Raw genomic sequence first — 22194 nt, 5'->3', positions numbered from 1 at the left:
AGTAATGAGGTTTGTCTCCTATTTTTTGGATGTGCTGAATTCTCTTCCCAACCCTTCCTTTATGTGGCCAGGCTCTGCTCTCCCCAGCTGCCCTCTTTATTTGCACAGTAGCTTCTCCTGATTTCCTGTCCTGTCCCCATGGAGTTCACAGCAGGGCAGTATACTTTGTAGCTGAATCCAGAAGCCATGGTCCATGTCAGCTTCCAGTCTCCCTATCCTTGTCTGGAAGACAGCCAGAATCTCGGGACAGTGTAGAGACAAAGGCCTTTTTGGAAGTCTGTTACCCCGTGAAAAACATCCATGACCTTTCTTAAGGCAGATTTGAGCCCAGCTTTTGCTGATCAGACTTTGTTAGAGCATCCATGCTTGCTACTTCTTCAGAGTCATGGATCTCCTTACCACTGCATATTAATGCAGGGAAGGGGTTATGACTGTATACTTTGTTGACTCCAGGATCTTAGTGATTTTAATAATGTTAAAGAAAAAGAACTTACAGGGAAGATGCATAATACCAAACAGCACAGTGAGATGTCACCCCTGAGGAAGAAGTGGGAGCAGTGACTTGAGGGTTTCCATCCCAACCTCATGATGTGTCAGGCTCTGAGATGCAAGAGTAAACCAAGTTCCATTTTAGTTTATTTTGCTGGGGGGAAGTGGGGTGTGACTGCTATTTTCCAGACTTCTGCACTTGTACTAGCTACTTAATTCGAAATCTGAAAGCTGCAGTCAAGGTAGAGCTTCAGGGAAGGGAGAGGTTAAGGAAGGTTGAGCCCAAGGGCATCTTGTCAGTGAGCTCTAGTTAGGAAACAGGCCTGTTTTGGCTTCTGCACTTCCTTTTCTCCCTAGAGCTCTGCCTGTCAGAAACGCCTTCCCACACTCCACTGCCCTGCCATTTGCCAGAGAATTGCGGGGGAGAGGGGCTTTTCCTGTCTGTGTGCTGAGACTCAGCCAACTCTCAGACTGTGGTTTTCGCTGGAGCCTGGAGCCCACTCGCTGTGGCTTTGTGTATTTTCCACCAGAGAAGAAACTGAGCACAAACTCAGTGAAGGGCACTGCTCCCAGGGTCACACTGAGGTAACTGGCCAGGGCTCAGCTATTCCCCTCATCTCCTATCGCTGACCTCTAGCTGCCAAACTACAAGGTTATGGTATTGCCTCTGTGCTGGGAATCTGACTGACTTCGAGGAAAGACAAGGCAGAACTCCCAGCAGGTTGCTCCTTTCTGAAGAGAGTTTAGCAGTCTGCAGAGATGCCGTAGGGAAACATTCTCCACTCCCTGCTTTGCCAGTCCACAGCTCAGTTCTCCAGTGTGTCATAACATACAAGTTCTTTTGTTCCCTGTGTCAAATCTCCAACATTACTCTCCCATGTGCTATAGAATAGAAATATTTTTTGTCCCCTGATATTACTGGAGATTTCTTTTTTTGTCAGAAGTGGACCTAAAGTCCCTTTTTCAGAAGAAAGTACTCTAGAGCCTTTCTGTTGTTCGAAGTATAGGGTTAGACCAAATAACTGACATTGTAACATCTACCCTATAACCTTTTTCTTTCCTAGAATTGTATCTCAGTCCCACATAAAGAGTAAGTTAGCAAGATAAATGCAGAAAGTCAGTCAACACAATGAAAGCTCTACTTCTTTGTGGGTGGAAGCCCACTGCAAGGTTAGATTGAGGATTGGACCTCATGTTTTTTAATCCAGAATAATATAATTCTGTGGCAGTAATGAGGTTGTCTGCCTTCCTAGAAGGTAGTCCCAGCTTCTAAAAGCGTAAAATTCAGCTCTAAAAACTACTTTACTGATTTGACCACTTAACTCTTCTTTTTAGGCATGGGACTCTCACTGGAGCCCTGGGAGAGTCCCATGCCTTCACCAGACAGATGTTATCCCCCACAAAAACGTCACCCACCTCCATCAGCATTCTCAGCAATGTTCACAGAGGTAATCACCAATTACTATGTTTTGTTTTGTTTTGTTTTTTTACCCAGGCTCTCTTTGCCAACTACTCACAATCCAGCACCAGCCATATGTCTATGCCAGCTGGCTCTGATGCCCACAAGACATCAAGTGCCACTTGTAGTATCCAAAAGGCAGCCAGTTTGCACAAAGTGATGCCATCCCAGAGTACACCTCCTCAGCTGGTTCCAAAGCCTCCAACAAACCACAGACAGGCAGTGATCAGAAAGGCTGCAGCCCAGAGGATTTCCAAGTAAGTTTTATCTCTTCCATCCACAATAGGGAGTTGGCACTGGTTTCCCAAAAATAAATATCGGAGAAGAACCTGTCTCCATCTGACTTTGATGTCTGCTGTGCTGTCCGAGATAGATCTCTCTTGAGGTGTGTGTACTGAAATCCTTGTGCATTATGTTGCAGTTTTGTATTTCACAATGGTAAGGAAGGTAAAACTGTAATACAAACGTAAGAACATAGGAACTTCCAGACTGATTCCAGGGTAGGACTCAGTAACCTAAATACAGGTTGCTAGTGACATTCTAGATGCCTGGGGCTATTCCAGCTGACCTCCAGCTGCTGTTCCAGAAGAGTACAGGTCTTCTGTAGATCTTGTGTTGGCTCTGCCAGTCTCATGCAGATGTCTCAAATAGCTTTAGAGTATGAAGTGTGGTACTAGACATCTGTGTTTAGGCACTTGAGTTGCTCCATGTTTAATCTTTGATGGGGGCTAGAATCTGGTGTATCAGAAGAGGGTACCAAAAAAACCTGCAAAACAAAATAACAAAGCAGTCCAATATCTTTAACAAGCTAATCTACCCTTGAACCAAGTTTTCCCATAAATGTAACATACAATGTTTGACTTAGGTCTTCAAGCACAAGTGTTTATTTCATTTAAAGTGTTTATATTGTGCCTGATGTAATGATAGCTTTCCTCATTATCTGTAGAAATCCTTCTTTTAACTTTTAGTAAGCTTTTAGTTATATAGTGCTTGCTATTCTAAGTTAGATGGATGGATTTGGCATGTGTTATCTTTAAAAACAAACAAAAATATTCCCCATGAAATGTTGCTAATTGACTGTAAGTTTTCTTCCTTTCCATTTCTTTGTGTGTCTTCTCTTTTGTGCATTATGAGAAAATGTGAGCAAGACTTCTGGGTTTTCAGCTTCCTCGATTCTTTGTTTATCTCCCCTTAAAGGACAGAATTGCTTTAGACTAAGTCCTTCATTAGATTCTTCCTCATCTATCCTCAGACTTATTTCATTCTAAAAAATTGCATTCATAACTTCCTCCCTTGTACTTACTCTACAGCCAGCAGAGTTGTAAAGCTTTCAGAGCAAGTTCCTGTGAGGTTTCCTGAATCTCAGTTCCCTTCCTGTTTAAAGAGAGAAGTTTTACTTAGTAAAAAATTACTAATGAAAGACACCTTATGAAGATGCTAGGGCACAGTCAGTGTGTGTGGATCAAATTTGAAATGGCAAAGCATATTTAAGGAACTTGAACAGAACTGCTTTGAGGAAGTTCTTGTATTTCCTGCCTGTACTCTTGCCATCTTAGGAGATAGCACACTGAATTAATCCCCCAAATCTATTTAAAAGGAAAACAAGGCGTTAATGAACTTTGTCAACTCAGCAAATGATGTGATCATCAGGTCTGGCAGGTATATGCTGGTAGGTTTGCTATCTGATTTCTTTTATGTTGGGTAGCTCATGTTAGTACAGGTGACAGACTATGTCAGTGGGTTTCTCTGCTGGGCAGCTGGGATGTGTATTTGAAGATGCCGGTGTGCTGTGCTCACTTCTTGGCAGAGGAAATGTTTATCCTTGTGAGATGGAATTGCAGCTCCTTGGACAGACTTTACTTTGCTGCATTTTTGTGGTTTCTGCTCTGTGACAGGCAGGAGTGTGGGAAAACCGGAAAAAGTTCAGCACCAAAAATGCACAGAAGGGAGAAAAAAAGCAAAAGATTCCTTCAGAATTTCAGAAAACTAATCCAAGTATCGAAGGCTGCAAGGAGCCACTCCGGAAATACTTTCCAAGTTGCCTTTCAGTCTCCAACACAAGGCTCCAAACCCATTCTTGCCATTCATGGGATCTTGCAGTAACATTTTTTCACTTACATGGAATACAGCAGCGCCCAGCTATATTTCCAGCATATATTTCCAGCTGATCGTTTAAAAGCTGCTATGTCTCAGGCTAGTTTAATCCATTCATTGTTGTCAGGAAAAGACCAGATATGCATTGGGGGGGGTGAATGGAGAGAAACCTCTGTGTCAAAGGACTATAGATTAGAGAAGAAAAAGATGTCTTGCGTGCTCCAGCCTGTTTTCTGCAGTCCCTGATTATTTTGTACAAAGTATTCTTGGACACCATGTGTAGTCTACTTTCAAAAAAGTCCAGTGGTAGAAACTCCACTGTGTGCTATAACAGCCTATTTAAGAATCTAGACAAGCTTATTATCAGCTAGTTTCTCCTGATGTACTCTCTGAATTTTTCCTTTGTTTCATCCTGTTGTACCTTGTTCCTCCTTCCTGAACCACCCTGAACACTTTCCCTTATGAATACTCTCCATCTTTTGAATATCCTTCTACTTCTTGGAGTAACCTAATGTTGCTTAGATTTGTTGAGGTTTTGTTCACCTCAGATAGTAGTTCTACCTGCCAAGTCCTTAGTTGTCTTAAATGTACTGTATTTTCTTCAGTTTATCAGAGTGCTTGCATTGTGGCACTCAGAATTGTACTTTTCCAGTGTGGGACTGCCATATCCTTAGGTTATGACATAGCAAATATCCCTCTCCGTAACATCTTTTTGGCTGCTTCATTTGTCTGTCTGGTCACTTTTCATTTGCTGCCCTCTCTCACCCCCTGATAATTCTTGGCTATTTTCCTGATCTCTTTCCTGAAAGAGGATCTTAGTGCTATGTATTATTTCCACAAGACTCACTGAAACTAATCCCATTCTATTGTTAAAGCTCTCGCATCTCTTTTTTTCCCCCCATATATTTCAGTAAGTTAGACCTTATTTGTGTCTGCTCTCGCATTGCCTGGCTTTTGTTTAACATCTTAATAAAGATCATCTTTTTAAAGTTGTTTGTAGAATTTCTCCAGAGGCTGGACTGTGAAGACACACTAAAATCAACTTTGTCTCTTTGACCTATCTCCTCCTTGCATGCGTTATCAATTCTCTCCCAGCCAGCACACATGGCTTCCAGAAGAGGAAGAAATAAGAAGACGCAACTATAAACAGAAGGAGATGCTAAAGATGAACATTACTGACTAATTCAAAAACTATCTAGTAACTTGGACACTTCCCTGGTTGAAACATAAAGGAAAAAAGTAATGGAACAGCCAGACAATTCCATCTTGTCTTTTCAGTTCCTGGCCTCTCTTGTTTTCTTAGTCTCTCAACTTGTAAAAGGTGGTAGGTGGACTTTATAATGGATTGTGTCCAAAGCAGACTCCTTGCTTAAACTAACAGAGTGGAAAACTGGGGCCCATATTAAGGTGCAGAAAAAGGACTAACTGGGAGAAATGGTTTAAATATGCAGCTCTATGCTGAAATGCAGTCCCATAAAATGGTCTCATGGGGCTCCATAGTTTTGATTAAATGTCCTCATATCACAAGTAGAAAGACAGTTTTTGGACAGCTAGCACAACAAGCTCTTCTTTCTTTCCAAGAGCCAGGCTGTGACCTTTCCCCACTGCTCAAGTTGCCACTACTATTGGCAGGTCTGTGAACTGTGAAGAGATTGCTGATAGCTGAGAGCAACATTTTGGGACAGATCATAGATACAGTATTCATAAGCCATGGAATGAAGCAGATGTTCCTGGAAGCAGCATCTGATGTATGGAATCTTCATATTACTAATGACAGCATGCAAAATAGAAAAATATATTAGCTCAACTGTCAAAACCAAGAGTGAACTGGTACAGATGGTAGACAAAAAATCCTTCTGCTTTTAGAATGACTAAGTCATAGTAAATACAGATTTCTGCACTAGTAACTTCTCAGAAACCTGCTCTCTAACTGTGACAGCATCAGGTAGAGTGAGGCTTTGAAGAACCTGTGAACAGAACTATTAGTCAAAGACAAGATGTCATAAAAATTCATCTGTCAATTTTATACCACTGTATATAAAAAGAGGAAATGCTAGGTAGAGAAAAGGAGCATATAGTTCAAGATATTATCAGGGAAAGAGAGACCAAGAAGGTCACCAAGTTTATCAGCAGTAGGCTGAAACATCACGAACTGTTGGGGATATTGATCAGCGTGGCATAATTTCTTGTGCTGAACATCGCTCTAAATGTCATTCATAACTCTATTCAGGAAGCCTTTTGAAACAAATATTCCCTTCAAGTCCCAACACCACAGCACAAAAATCTTTCTGCCTTGTTCTCCCTTGTATAATTGTTTTCCACTGTGCCAGCAGTAGAAGAGCCAAAGTTCTCCTATATTGTAACTAGTACAGAAATAGGGTAGAGGAGATGCATTTCTCCAGGGTTCAGGAAGTCCATCCCAGGGCAGGGAAGAGTCCTGATTGCAACTGGACACAGCAGTAGCCAGCTTTTCTAGGACAGGCTGGCCAAGCCTAGCAAATGTGCCAAAAGTAGATGATGGTCACAGAGTAAGCCCTGTAAAATACTATGGTTCTGGTTTATATCCTGTCTTGCCCATGCGTGCTCATTCACAGGCATGCGTGAAGTGTCTTAAGTGAGCCAGGTACATCACATATGTAAAATGAGTGCCACTGAAAAGAGGACAGGCAGCGGGAGAACAAGCATGTAACTGTTACTGGAACCTTTTTACCTTTTGCTACTGCTGTACTGCGGCACGCTTGTTTTTTCAGCTCCTGAGTAGCTGGGTTAATCAGGCTGCCTGACCCTTAGACATTTTTGGCAGCAAAAGCAGTGCATCTGAGAGACATGCCTTGATTTAACACCCTGACACAGCTGGGCTTACTAGACCTGTAGCTCATAGCCCTTGGCTAGCCTCAGATCATACACACAGATACACATGCAGGGATACCTTGTCCAAGAACAACAAAGAGGAACAAGACTCCCTTGCCCTGGGACTTTACATCTGTTGCTATCCTCTTGTTAAACCTGGGCTTTTTGTGATATGAATATGTTAGTGTCAATTCTGTCTGGTTCTACTGGATCTTTAAATGTGTTCAGAACATCCCAGGAATAGTTTGTTAAAACAAACGTCTTCAAAATTTAGTCAAAAAAGTATTTCTCTGTCACTTGTGGAACAAATTTGCAGTCCAAGGCTGAGCAGCTTAGGGCTGGTCTAGTGCCTAAATGAAGGAACTTTTTTAGTATCAAGGAGGTGTTAGCTGTATAAGAGACAGAAAAGGGCAGTGACCGATATTTAAATGGAGAGGACAGTGGGGAGAGTGCTTTTGTTAGTATTGAAGAAGGAGAAATGGAGAATATAACAATTGGAGAACTGGAAGCAAAAACAACACAGACATTAAAAAGCAGGAAACTGAGAAAGGCAGTTGAATTTCAGCCAACCCGAGGAGGAAGAAAGTGGAAAGGGATTAAGTCAGTTTAAGTGGTGAATATGTTCTGCCACTGAAGCTTCCATCAGGACACAACAGAGAATGTGAGGGATGAGATCCCAGGAGCAATGCTGAGAATGAGCTGTCTGGAGGTGGCAGTTGAAACTGCAAGAATCAAGGTACATTGTGAGTAGGCAGAGAAGAAGGGCAAGTCTGTAGAGAGAACATAAACCACACTTTAAGGTAGAAGTGTGACTGTTCTCTGTTTTGCTTTTTTGTTGTTATACTTGCTGGCATTCTTGATGACATTTTCAACCACTAGTCTTGCATTCTACCTACAGAAGGGTGAGCTGAATTTGACTGTCAGTTGTGCTGTGTTAACGAAGTGGACTAGCTAATTATATGCATGGAATCTCTATGTAAGAAGGATAAAGATCCATCTGGATTCTTAGCTCCTACAAGGACTATGCAGTATCAGCACAAAAGACATGATAAATACAGATCCAAACTTCTCTCCAGGAGACAATAAACATAGAAACAGGCCCTTCATTTGACAATAGCATTTGCAATTAAGGCTGACTGAAGTAAGGGGTTGTGTTGCACAAATGTATCTGCATCCTACCCCTTCCTGTATGGACTCCAACTTGTTTCACTGAAATCCTGCTGTGATAAAATATAGGAGTCCCTCACAGGCCTTTTAGCTGTCAGGAACACCTGGATTACTTGCTGACCTTGAAATCTGAAAACAAAAGGTTTCAGATAAAACCATAGAAACTGCACAAGTGTGTCTGGGTCTGTTAGTTGTCAGGGCATCACATGGGGATTGGAGATTACAGTGCTTTTTTGGGGAAGAGCTGACAGTAACCATAACACTGCAGAGCTGAAGGAGTGAAGGAGAAGGACTCTGGTAGAGATGAGTGTACACGCAGAAGTCTGCAGTGATCAGAATTGAGTTGGGCAGGAAGAAAGAAAGGCAAGGAGGAATAAGGGAGGAGAGGACAAACCAGGAATAGGTGAATAATTGTATAGATTATAAGGACGGAATAGATCCTTGCAGCTGTATAGCTTGCCCTTCCTTTTTGAGTAGACCCAATTTTATGTAGGAAGACGTGGTCTCAGTTTGGTAACAAATCTTTGTAAGTTAAAGGAAGTGCAGTTGTAGCCCACAGGATATACTTTTGCTGTAAGTCAGATGCTAAAATCAATGCAGGAGGATTTGCATTGAGGAATGCTTGAGGAATGGCATTGGACTACTGGAAATTGTATGGATCCCAGGGGTCCCAGTTTCCAAGATAAGTAAGAAACCTTGCCTAGATGAGTTCTCTCTGCTGAGGCAAGATGCAAGGACTTAACTTTGAATTTAGCATGTTTTTGACAGCATATGCATTTCTGCTTGAAGGTTGGTTAATCACTTTAGTTCAAATCACTGGAATAAGATGACCACAGCATTACTTGTTGTAATTACAAGTAGTACCTTGGTGGTACCTTTTACTATGTTCTTTATTCTCCAGAATCAGCTTCCAAGGCACATGAGACAATTAAGTGTTTTAATCACATGGAAGTCTTGCTAGTGGCTTGAGTGTTCATCTGTCTTGCTCTATCTTTTTGGATTCAGTTGCTGTCTCTGCCTTTTTCATACTGTGTTCAGACACAGCTTCATAGTTACAATCCCAGTGAGATGATGTAAACTGGGAGAATTCTCAATTTTTTGTTTGAGTTTCATTCCTCCTTGATATATCACTTCTTATCACTGTCTAATTTGATGCTTTTACCTCTTAGGGTGACCTCCACTGAAAAGAAACTGAATGGATTCCAGAACAGCCTTCACAGTGCTGCATCCCGTGAGCCAGGGACAAATTCCACAGGTGAGTGCCAGTGCCAAAGACCAGGAAAGTGGGGGTGGGCATGCTAGGATGCTTTAATCTTTTTCAAGAACTGGTGGGGAAAAAACTTTCCCAGCAAGAAACAGCTGCCTCCTCTGCATGTAGTGGTTCCTAGGTAACAATCTGGGTTCAGCTGTGCAGGGAATTTATTCTTTCTGGGTTTAAAAAAGGCTAAACAGAAGGGAGCAAAGGCTGAGTTTCATAGAGTTGGAAGAGGAAGATTCCTTAAAATGTGGCTGGGGGGAAAAAAGCACCCTGGCTAAAATGGCTCCTCTTTGCTCTAGGCTTTGGCTCAAGATACTCTGTTGTTTAAGCTTGGCCTGTAATATAGGGCTGGAACATTCTTTACATTTTTCTTCACTGTTGCAGAAAAACCCCTGAGTTCAGAAAGACATAGCTGAGACTTGTGAGTCAGCTGCATAGTGAAGTCAATCAGTAGAGGTGAAAGTTCCCAAAGGAAAATCAGAGACTTACAGAATCAAATCTTCATTGTTCCCTAATGGCTACTTAGTTCAAACAGGTTTATATGCTGTTAAGTTCTCAGCAAATGAGGACCCAAATCCATTTTTCATGGATGCAGACCTGTTGGCAGATCGAGTGTAGTCTTGAGGAACCCATATTATCCACGGCCCACAGTAATTTGTGATAGTGCTCTAATGGAATATATGGACAAATTATGTTCTAGAATGCTTTGGAAAATTGTATTTCTGACCTTTTGTTTTGCTGTGAAACCCTGAAAATATGACTTGAGTATCACTAAGGCAGTGATCTGTGTGTTTTCATAGGCTGAAAGAAAAGGTTGCATAGGGGTGAACTACCCAGTTCATCTCTTCGATATTTATCTCTGAAATTTAAAGATGACATTTTCATTATTAATGTTGGTGATTTTATTGCTGATCCTTTAGCTAATGCACTTAATGTACAGTTCCAAACTGCCTCCCACACTTTACCACCTGCCAAAAATTCCTACCAGAAATTGTATAGGGTGAATAGCCTTAGTCAGTAAAAAAGACCCTACAGCACATTGGAACGTGACAATGTATTCTGGCATATGATGGGATTATCAAAATAAATGAAATTATGTCAACCCTTTAGTATATGTGTAGCTGAGGCAGAAGTTCTGGTCTACTATATAGTTCAAGTTAAGTTTTTAGTACAGATATTAAGTAAGGTTACAGACAAACTTGCAAGTAAATGTAAAAATGGAGTTCTCAATATATTGAAGAAACTTGTTTGTTTAGTGGACTTAGAGAAAGGTGTTTGTGTGCTGAATTCTGCCTTCTTTTTCACACTTCGAAGGGCACTGTCACAGTTGTCCTGCTGTAATTTTAACTTTTGCAAGAGAATCTTTACATCTTCTCTGGGTACTGTTGTTGTTATGTGTGTCCATGATAACTATAGGTAGCATTTTGCTGTCCTTTCCCATTTCTGTGAGTATTTATTCAGTGCATGCATGAGGATTGTTGATTGTATTAATGCTGGAAGGCAACAGTCAGAGCTGGAGAAAGAATATGGGCTAGATAACAACTACAAAGTTCAGGGTAGTCACCTTCTCTGTGAATACTTGTAATCCAGTGAGAACTGAGAACTTCAACTCATGTTTCCTCCTGTAGGACTAGACTGGCTGCACTGTACTAAACTTATCTTCTCTGAAGCTCAAACAAAGGGTTTAGCCTGCCATGTAGCTAAGAGTGTCAGGGCTTACATAAAGCCCTAGTTTGGCTAGGGGTAGGCCAGCAGCACCATAGTGAATGGGTCACTCAAAGCCTCCTTGTTGCTGGAAGAGGTATATAGCTCCACGAACAGTGCTAAGCGTTTCGATGATTAAACTAACTAGAGCAGAATGTTTGTTCTTGGAAACTGGGGAATGATATTTTCTTCAGCTTTGCACCATGCCACTGGTATGCATCAGAGGCTTTGGTGCCCAGTTTGTGTGTCTCAGAAACTACTCTGGTCCTTGCTGTAGGAACATCTAGTTTTCTTCTTCACTCTCTCCATTGACTGCTTACTCTAGAGCCCCAATTTCCCCTCAGCAACAGCTTATTTGGGGTTATGTTTCACATATATTTAGTATCCTAAATACCAACTAGAGAGGTTGGACACACAAATCATAAACTGCAAGCATTTAAAGATAGAAGGCTCTGACAAGTTGCAGAGATAAAAGAGGAACCAGACAGAACCTCTGTATAAACACACACACAAATACTCAAAAATGTCTGAGAAGCTTGGATAGGCCTTCTTCTCTAACAGCCTTTCTGAGAATAGTTATGGGCCTCTGTGGAGAAGCAGCATAAAGGTGTCATAAGTCATCTAACCAGAAGTCAGGATGATGCTCAATGGAAGAGAGAGTCAGGCAGTATGGAAACTTTTAACCAGATTATCCAAAAAAGAGTTCACTGGTGGTTAGTGCTGCCAACTGCAGAATAGCAGTTGTAGACACTTGTGCAGTGGGCTCAGTCTCTTGAGGACAGATCCTTTGACATAAAAGGGAGAGTAAAAGTCAACGTTTCTGCAAAGCAGCTCAGGATTCTGAAAGAAGCCACCGCTAGAAGACAATGTGGCAGCCTCTGATTCCTAGGGCCTCATCTACATTTAATGAGGAGGCAGAGATTGTGTGAGCTATGTGCCATTGATGTAATGATAGAGAAGGCAGAGATCCTCATGACTATCTACAGACAGGAAGCTAAATCTGCAAGATATCATTGGGGCGTTATTTGTAGTGTCTGAACAGACAGTTTCTTATCAAAATTCCTGAAAGTTTAACAGGACTTATTCTATTAAAGAAATACCAAGAATCACTAGCTCTAGGGAGCATTCAAAATGCATCTAACATGATTTTTCACTGAAGTTGAAAATTCAGCCACTGGTGGGTTGTCAGTCTTTCTGAAAACACAGCCATAATCGCATTGCTTTTTTTATTCTGTGTTAATTTGAGGGTCCCTCAGCATTACACTGAATGTTTCCTGCTTCACAGAATTTAGCAATTCAATTAGTATTATTGAAATAGGGTGATTGTGAAGTAAGAAATCAGTTCTCTTCTCCAAGTCTTCTTCAGAATATAACTTGCTGAGTAACAGCTAAGCTAAGTGCTGTGGTGGGTTGTTCAGTTCCAGGTTGTCTTTAGGAGGCTGTGCTTGATATGATGAGTTCAGATGATGGTCAGACTTGTCATTTTTTGTTTATATATTAAAAATGTAAGGTGTATGGAGACTTTTTTTGTGTTTTGCTGCTTTATTTTCTGTTTCTCTCTAGTGCCATTAGGTGAATAGTGTGTGAATTCATTTTCTCAAAATAGTGAAGGTCTAGGTGAAAAAGATAAAATTTTTCCATTAGAATTTAGCTTTTGAACAATTGGAAAGTAATGCCAAGGAATGTGTGGCTATATGTTGGACCTCACAGTTAGGAATTAATTATATTTATTATTTTTCCTTTTTGAAAATGCTAACACAAAGCAGGTTTTAGGGAAAATAGAGCATGAAGAGCACTTCATGAAAATATAACCGCAGCTTCTCTGTTCCTGAGCTGTACTCTTCTCTGCAAGAGCCTGGAGACAGGAACAATCTGGAAGTATGGATAACCCCTCCGTGTAGTTGTGGAGTAGATGCACAAGTTGATTTTATTTTGTTTGAGGGTTTGATCTTTGTATGGGCCATTCACTTGATGATCCATGTGGGTCCCTTCCAACTCAAAATGTGATTCTCATTCTCATTTGCAAAGGTAACAGCAAAAGTTGAGTTGCTGTATGAGTGAAATCTATGTTTTGTCTTTAGGCTTTTCCCCTTCATTTCCTGACAGCTTCTTGAGAGTTTGTGAAATTTTTATTTTAAAACTTCAGAACACAGAATGCTTCTGGGGTTCTGTTTTGATATGGTAAAACCATAATCCACTAATACCCTATATAATAACAAACAAATATGAATCATGATTAAAACTAGGCAAGACTGATGCCTGACTCCAAACTTGATAGGACTTTTACCTTGTTATACTCAGACTGATTAACAGTGATGCAGTTTTATTGTGCTAATGCTTACCTTACTAGTGACCACATGACTTTTCCACTGTTTGTGCTGGGAGGAGAGAAAAAACATTAGAACTACTGATTAGGGGAGGTAAAAATTGGTAATATGCATTTTGAGTTTGACAGCCGTGAAGATCAATAATTCATGCAAAGTCTTGGATCTCTGCGTAGTCTGGTTTAAAACATGAGTCCAAAACTAATTTATTTATGTTTTAGTTCCCTTGAGAATACGTCATACAAGTGAATGTCAAAACTCAGTCTGAAACTAGAGAGGAAACTTCTTGAGCTAGTTGGTATAGACTTGATTTTATTCCCTGTGATTCCTAGGTCTGTGTCTCAGCTTAGTTGCAGGGTGATGCACAGTTGTCTGTTTATTTTGGACATTCACCTGGCCTCCAAATCTGCATGAATGCCAAGTCCTGAAAATATGCAACTCTTTGAAATAAAGTGTATCATCATCTATAAGGACTTAAAACTGGATCCTGGACTCCCAAGAGACTAGTTGAAGAATATGGGGATTAATAAGCTGGTTTGGATCTCCTCCATGCAGAAAGCAGGCTGCTGTTCTTTGTTTTCTAGTAATTTTCTTCTGTAGGCTAAGGTGGAGAGCAATGTCTGAATGCCATCCAAATATGAAGAATGTACAAGTGGTGTGGTCCAGTTTAGAGCAATGAATGGAGCCTGCTTGCAAACTAGTGACAGTAAGGAGCACTTTTGTACTTCCTCTTCTCACCATCTAGCGTGCTCCAGATTTTTTTCATTTTACAGAAAATCTACAGGTAGACCGTGTATTTCTAAAATTTTTTATATTCAAGATTACTGTATGGTCCTTCAAAAGAAGGTCATGTTATTGTATGTCTAGCTCTGAAATTGGAGTTAACTCTGGTTGTGCTAAGCCTTGACTGGCTGTTGTCTACCCACTGCTTGAATTAACATCATGCCTTAAATGCAGCCTCTTTTATGTGAGCCTAAGGAAAAATAGAGATTGGTTTAGCAGGTATGCAAAAGTGCAAGCTTTAAAATTGTTCTGAACCAGAAAAAAAAAGACAAGTAAACACAGCAGGCATTTAAACAAGACATATATAATCACTTCATATTGTTTGCCAGATCTAAACAGAAAAAAAAATGCCTGGAATTTGGAGATTCTTTTATCAGCCAATGTCTCTCAACTCTCTTGGATGACAAAGGGTAGGAATGGGATGGAATATGTACTGTTACCACTGTGCATGGCCTGTTTCAGACTCACAGCCATTTGTTGCACTGGAGTGGAATTCCCAGCTGCCCAGCCTTGTCCAGGCTTCCTCAGCTTCTGCCAGGTTTCCTGCAGTCTCGGAAGGCAGTAGATTGTTGAACACCAGTGTATTTATTTTTACGTTGTTACCACATTCCCAAGAGGAACCTTGGCTATGATTTCAGCTGGTCTCACCACACTGTCCAAATCCTTCATCAGGAGCAGCTGGGAAAAGAAATCACTCAGGTTTCTGCACAGCACATTGCTGGTACGCCTCCTCCCTCTCACTAATCCTGTTAATTCCAGTCTTCATTTGCCACCCTCCTGGTTCTCTCTGTTGTTGCTGTGACTGACTGCACAAGTGGTCTTCACTTTAAAAGGTGACCTTCAAATGGGCACCTCAAGTAACCTCCTCGACCTCAGACTACTTGGGCATCTCCAGCACAAGATATTTTATGACACAGAAGAACAACTTTTGATATCACCTCATTACTTACCCTAATCCAGGAATGGAGTAATGATGAGCTCTTCCACATAAATCCTCCCAGACACACCTATCTGGCTGAGAAGCTCTAGGTGGGTCACTGAAGAGGGAACTCCAGTGTCATATCCAGCACTTTGCATTGTATTTTTCCAGTGCGACCTCTCGCCCTGCAGCCTTTTGTTAACAGTTAACATTCTGTCAGCATCTCTCTGTAGTGCTGTCTCCATGCAGAGAAAGGATTATTGAGAAACAGAATTGGTCCATTTTACCATATTTTGGAAAGCAGTGGAGCTTGAGTTGAATCCTACTGTTGTGCCTCCCTTTATGGGAGGGCAAAGAATCAGTCACAATGAAAGGATATTTAGTTTCACATTTGTTCTAATAATTATCTTCCTAAATCCATTGTTCTTTCATGCATTACCAAAACATCCTGGATTGTCTCTCTCTTACCCATACTGACTTCCACAGTTTTATAAAGGGGGCAAAGAGGAAGGGGAAGAAATAGTTCCTCTCCCTGCTTTAGTTGTTGCATCAGTCCCAGGTCAGATAATGACACACAAGCCTGTAGTACCAGATGGACCAGAGGGGAAAGGATGAGGGTTAAAAAAGACCTTCTTCTTACCCCATTTCTTAATACTCTTTGAAGGGGCAGGGAACATTACCTTATGACTAGCAATGAGCAAATATTGATATTTCTAATCAGTACCTTTAAAATAGATACAAGTCATCAACAGGACATGACTATGTTTGAATTTATCCAGTTATGAAAAAACTGTATGTAAGTCTCATTAAATCTCAGCAGAGTGTAAAGTGCTGCCAGAAGCAGCATTCCAGGCCCTTCTCAGATGATGTTAAGAAGAAAATGTCCAACTCAGCCATGGCCTCTCAGGTAGATCTGAGGGTCAGTGTTCACTTCTAATGATCAGAAATTACATTTATTCCTTAACCTGTGAGAGCAGCCTGCCTCTCACACCTTTACTCACCCTTTTGGCTTTCTTTTATGAAAGGAAGGAGCTTTTTCCTGTTGCTACTGATCTCATGCCACTGAAAGGACATTCCAAGTGTCAGGACTTCTGGGAAAGCAGGAGAAAAAGGAAAGAACAGTCTCTAGAAATTTGCTTTCCTGTTTAAGAACTAGAACCCAGCTTGAATTTTAGGAGCCTTCACTTCTGACAGACTCAAAGAAAACTCTGAAGCAGGATAAGTAATGACTTCAGGCAGTTGGCATTTTTGCCTGACTGGCAGCTGATCATTGCTTGTTCTCAGTAGTGAGGTGGTGACAAACTGCCTGTATTTTCTTGCTGTGTTGGAAATGTCATTCAAGATCAGGTGTGCAAAGACTGGGGAGAGGTTATATAATATCTTGGCTACTTCTGTCTCACATCTGGCCCTTTGGCATTAAGCTACCTATAGAGAGGTTGATTTCGCCCATCCAAATTGGATTTTGTTTTAATCTGGCATTATTATATTGAGAACTAAAAATAGAAGCCAAAATGGGTGTGAATAGGGTAAAAGGAGTGTGAAGTTATGAAATGAAACATGGGGAAGAGCCAGAGAAGAGAGAGCCACAAAAAACTGGGGAGTAAGGAGGTGAATGAGAGATATTAGAATGAAGGCTGTCAAGTACAGAAGGGCATTAGCAGTCAGGGGGTGTATGTGTTAAAGACACAGTCTCTTTAAAATGGGAAGCAGGAAGGCTCACACTGATTTCCACTGCTATTTCTCTCTTGTGAATGAGTCTGCTTGCTGCTCTTTTTGTGCAGGAAGACTTCACTGGAATACAGTTGTTTATACTGTTTGTGACAGTTGCATGTACTGTGTCACACACATACATCACACTCCCCACACACACACACACCCTCCCCCCTCCCCACCTCCCACGCCCCCAAGAAAATTTTCATGACTTGGACTTGGTGCTTTCTCTGGCCTGCCTGGTCCAGCAAGGCAGGTTGAAATTGTGCCCAAAATATGGGGGAGGGAGGGCTGTCTTTCTGTTTTCAGCTGTCCTTGCTTGCTAGTGTCAGTCAGCCGTGGATATAAATAAACCCCATTTATTTATTGCCTTTCTTAGTTGCACTGTATATTATCAAGAGAATGCTGAGCATCACTTGGATTAGAAATTCCCTCTGCTCTGGGATAAAAAAAATCTGAACTTCTAGGATAATCCTAGCTTTTCAGGGAGAAAGAAAGTTCCTGCTTTCAACACTAGATTCATGAGACTTCAACATGCTTCTCAGTTCTCCCGTAAACTTTCTGCAGATATGATGAAACAGCCCAAACTAGCTCTAAAAAATATTAGCATGGGTCCCTGACCCAGTACTGTCATCTAGCCTAGTGCTCTCTGCTCTGTCTCATTCCTGCATCTTGGAAGCACAGTAGATTAGGTGCTGATGTGTGACCAAGGCTGTGTACATCTCTGCTGGGAAAGTCTATATGGCACTGAATTTTAGTGTGCAGGCATCTCTTAAATGACTTTACAGAACTCCTGTGATTTCCTTGTAACTCAGAATCATATCCATAAAATGGAGGTAATCCTTTTCTTCCCACTGTGTGACTGTTCTGAGTTTTTGAGGTGCACTCATGTATGACATAATGGTGTGTAAACATGTGGACAGACATATGGGCAGATATTTTAACACCTCCTGGCAGGCAGAGAATAAAGGAAATTCATTCTGTTTTATGTGGTGATTCACTGCAGTGACTCTTATCACTGGAGAGAATCAACCCTTAATATTGGCTCCTGTCAGGAATGAGGTTTTTTTTCTGTTCCACTTACTCGACCAGAAGAGGAGATGAAATGCTCACCAGTACCTTTGAAATTATAAAACTTCATAGAATTATATACATTAATATTTATGAAATTATTGTATTGGCCATGAGCTGCGCTCATGTTAGGAACCTATATATTTGCTTGTAGACATAGGAATGCTCCTCTCTGTGCTCAGTCCTCAAGGTAGCCATGCAAGAGCTCGAGCAAAGTGATTTTAATTCAGTTTGTGAGAAAAGACAAACTGTGCTGTGCATTTCTGTAGGAATAGGAAAGCTCAAAGGTCTCTTCAAAAGAGGGAAATGAGGTTGAAATTGGCTGCCTCTCATGTGCCTTTGTTTCCTTTATTTCAGCATATTGCTAAGGGATAAGTTTCTGGACTGGTATCCTATCTTAATACACATGGTTGACAGTTTGATTTTTAATTCAGTTTCCAAACTTTCTGTGCAGTGACATAGCTGGCAATCCTGCTTTCGAAACATATTTCCAGGTTCTCTGTGCTCTGTGATGTTTGGCTCTGTGCTGGACTTTCAAGGAGAGTGTATTTTTTAAGATACAGCAATATTTTTAATAAACAGCTCTCAACAAATGTCACTCATGTTTAGGAGCAAGCCAATGTGTCAATACACAGGACAAGCTTTACCTACTAGATTAGCTGCAAAATGCAAACTGTCCAAAATAAACTTCGTACATTTCTAAGTGTTTTGGATTTTTCTTTTTAAAGGATTGTATAAGGATGTTTAAGTAAAAGAAGTGAAGATGATATTGACTTTTCCCCATAACATGCCTAAATAGGAGAATGTTGCAGTATGTAGAAGTTAAAAATATATCTTTATAATAACAGGAAGAAAATTTTTTTTTCCTTATCCCCATTTGGTTTCTTTTAAAGATCAACCTTCTCATACCCCCATCTCTCCTAGACCAAGGTCCTCAACATGTCTTGGAGTAGGGAAGTAGACTCCCATACAAGGAAATGAGTAAAAAACCTAAAGAAAAAAGACAAAGCATACTGATATGGAAGAAGGATTTAGAGGAAGATGCATGTGAATAGATGAGTCATGTGAGTCAGAAGCAAAGAGTGAAGAAGGTATTCTGGTGCTCAAGAGGAATACCAAGACTACTTTCTCACACAGTAGTTTATGAATTTAAGTTTTGTTATATTGATTTGTGATCTCCTCTACTAGGGCAGAGAGAAGTTGTGTGATAGGGAGACCCAGATTTCTGGCTGAGATGTGCAGAGCAGTACAGCAGTTTTTCCACACATAACAGTCCTCCATGATTACTTAAAATCTTTGAGTAAAAAAACTTTGTTTTTTTCCAGCCTCTGCTCGCAGAGAAGGATTAACACACACCAGGTGAGGAATCCGGAGCATTGCTTCAAGTATGGGGTAAAGGAAAAAGCAGCAGTGACTTCATGCCACCACACTCCCCTAACAGCCAGAAAAGAGAGAAGAGGAGGCCTTGGTGAGAGGAAAATCCACTGACGAGAGTACCTGAACATCTGTGGAAGCAGATTGTGGTGATACGCCTGCAAGCTGAGGTGAATGATTGCCTCTGAGAGCTTCTGCTGCTGAGTCTTTGGGTCCCTTCCTTCCACCTATTCGTGATCGCTAACTGTGAGATCTTTCTGTAAGACAGATCTTTCCTCCAGCTGTTCTTCCTAAGGTCCAGGTTTGAACATAAAATCTCATTTGCTCAGCCATTTCAGTCTGTCCTAGTCTGGTAACAGCCACAGTTCTGTGCTTTCATCACATGGCAACCATCAGCAGAGAAAAATATTAGAACATATGACTGGAGAGATCTGTGTTTGTTACCATCTTGAATTTTGGCACAGAGCCATGGAAATGATCCATTTGAATAAAGTAATTTCATTTGTTTGTTTTGGTTGCAATTTCAGTTATTAATTCACACCCCCAAAATATTTGCTGTCATTTTACTGAACAGGATTTTAAATCTGTCTTTATGTTTCACTGTTGGATGCTTATATTCTGTGTGGCTTATTTTGTGTTTTGATTTCTGTTTGTTTAGGCTTTATAAACTTTTTTAATTGGCTGATATTTTCAGACCCAAGCTTGAATCCTAAGGCCCAGGTGGCTCTTATCAGTTGCAGTAGTGGCTTGGTGAAGCACTCCAGCCACTAAATTAAAATTTGCCTAACATTATGAAAGTTAGTTTGCTTGTGTAAGAAAACAACATCAGCAGCTGGAAAATGTATTGGAGAGAAGATCCATCCATCCTTAAAATGAACAGGAAGCAGCTTCAGCTCTGGCTCTTTGTTGGTGCCCGGATAAAGGAAAACTCATTATTTTGCAACTTCTGCCTTGTCCAACACCCAGGAGTATGATTTCAATTCTCAAAGGGTACAGAATCTCCCTTTGCTTGTATCAGAGTCCTCTGAGATTGGATTCAACATCCTGTTTGACCTCTTTTCTTATTCCATAGCTGCCCTATCATTTATAGCCTGTATAGTCAGTGTTAGAGATCATTCTAATCTGTTGGCAAGTAGATAATGATCAACTCAAAGGGCTGACAGAAGAAACCATGTCAGAAGGGGAAAGTGTTTTCTCTTGAAACGATTGTGTTCCTGTCCACTCTTGAATTCTGCATATTTTCTGTCACTCAAGACCAGATAAATTGAGAGAAGATTAAATAATTATGTTCATACCATCACTTGCTTAAAGCATGAATTTTTCTGTTTCACTCACACATATGAAACACATTGAATACTTCACTTGTCCAAAATACAGCTCTCTGATATAGCTGTTTCCTTCATTGGCTTATCTTTCATTTCTATTAGACAGTCATGATCCTGTTGGGATTTCTTTGCATTTTTTCAGCTGTGTTCTTCATGCATCTCTACAGCATTTTTCTGCTGCCTGTGCTGCCATCACATATCATCAGTGACCAAGAGATTTGTAAAATCTTGTGAAGTTATGTTCAGACCATGTCCTTTCTGTCTGTAATCATTGAATTCCACCCATAGGTCTTGAAGATAGATGTTTCTACTGGTGCATCAGATTGTTGGCTCATGATTAGTGAAAGTTTGGTTGCAGAGTTTGTTACTTCAGACTTCTGCACATCCTCAGCAGCTGTGGACTTCAAGACCTTGGGTTTGTCTTCTCACAGCCTACTCTGCTATGTGTGGTATTGGCTGTAGCTTCCAGCTCCATTCTGGAAATTTTGGAGGGGCTACTTCCCTATAAGATTTAGCTTCAGTAAATAACAATTCTGTTCCTTTTTTCCTCCTGAAGGATCTGAGTTATCCTTATTCCACTGGGTTTCATGTGCAGGATTGAGTAGCTATAGGATATACATCCTTGTGGAACTCTCATGTCTGTTTTTGTTCTCTAGTTTGTTTTTTTAGGTTATCACAGTCACCACTGAAAACTATAGAGATGTTTGAAGGACAGAGATTTAAATACAGTTAGCCCAGGAAAGGTGATTGTCTTATGAGAATTATTGGCAGAAGCAGCATTGTTACATCTTTGTCAAGAAAATTACCAGTTAATGCTGACTTTAATTAATTGTTTTGCAGCTTTGCCAATCCCCCACCCACTCATTTTGGGATAATAATTTGTACTCAGTTATAGCCATGTTTTCTGAACTTCTTTGCATTGCATGTTAGATGTAGCCCACCTCACACCTGTAACTGTGATGACTTAGTAGCAGTATGTCAAACATCCTGTCTCTAAGATTTTTTAACTATTCAGAAAAATGCACAGTGCAGTCTATGACCATCATTTTGAAGGTATGAATTTTGTCAGCATCAGGAGAGTGAAGCCTTGCATCCTTTGCCCCTGGAAAATTTTTCTTGTTTTCAACAAATACAAAAAACCCCTAGGGGTATCAAGACTGGTCGTTTACCTGAAGCCAAACACCTAGACCTTAAACTGCTGTTCATTCTCAGGCTATGTTAGGGCAGCCAGAGCATCAAAGGACATAGCAGTATTCCTTTGCCTTGGGAATCTGCTGATCCCAGCTCTGAGCACAAACGCTGTTACATTGAGATCATGTGCAATAGAGAATCAGGAACAAATCTTGTGATTCCAGTCTCTTATTTTTTCCATCTCCCCGTATTCCTCAGCCTGGAGTCCATATATGTCTTTGTGCATGGTGGGTGCTGCTACTGAAAGATAACATATGCATTTTGTCTCTTCACAGCTCTGCTACCTCCATGTCTGTCCCTTTTCAAAAACCTCTCAGAGCGTGCTTCAGTTAAGAGGTTCAGTGGGAAGGCATAGAACTGTTTCCCACACAACTTGGGAGAGCAGGCATTTTATAGGAAGTGTCTTCTAGTACAAGGGAGGAAAGTAGAATAGCAAAGCATTTTGGATTTATAATAGTTGCACAAGGGGAGTAGAA

At 40.8% G+C, this 22194-nt stretch overlaps 1 protein-coding gene across 10 annotated transcripts in view; it reads left to right on the top strand.

Annotated features, from left to right (window-relative positions):
* TTLL5 (tubulin tyrosine ligase like 5) overlaps nucleotides 1-19714 on the top strand; it is a 137319-nt gene extending 117605 nt beyond the window's left edge. For 7 of the 10 annotated variants that reach the window (XM_051806737.1, XM_051806735.1, XM_051806739.1 and 4 more), the window contains 4 exons: nucleotides 1985-2205; nucleotides 9229-9314; nucleotides 19154-19187; nucleotides 19270-19714. In XM_051806737.1, coding sequence (XP_051662697.1) covers nucleotides 1985-2205; nucleotides 9229-9314; nucleotides 19154-19187; nucleotides 19270-19300 — 372 coding nt within the window. In that variant the 3' untranslated portion in view covers nucleotides 19301-19714. Of the gene's footprint in view, nucleotides 1-1984; nucleotides 2206-9228; nucleotides 9315-19153 lie in introns of those variants that run through there. The other 3 variants (XR_007907608.1, XR_007907607.1, XR_007907609.1) reach the window with 3 other exon arrangements.
* Nucleotides 19715-22194: the final 2480 nt, after the last annotated feature.

The sequence above is a fragment of the Manacus candei genome, unplaced genomic scaffold (assembly GCF_025592945.1).
Source record: "Manacus candei isolate 608988 ecotype Guabito, Panama unplaced genomic scaffold, ASM2559294v1 h1tg000067l, whole genome shotgun sequence".
NCBI classification, from domain to species: Eukaryota; Metazoa; Chordata; class Aves; order Passeriformes; family Pipridae; genus Manacus; species Manacus candei.
This window is presented reverse-complemented; position numbering and strand designations above follow the sequence as displayed.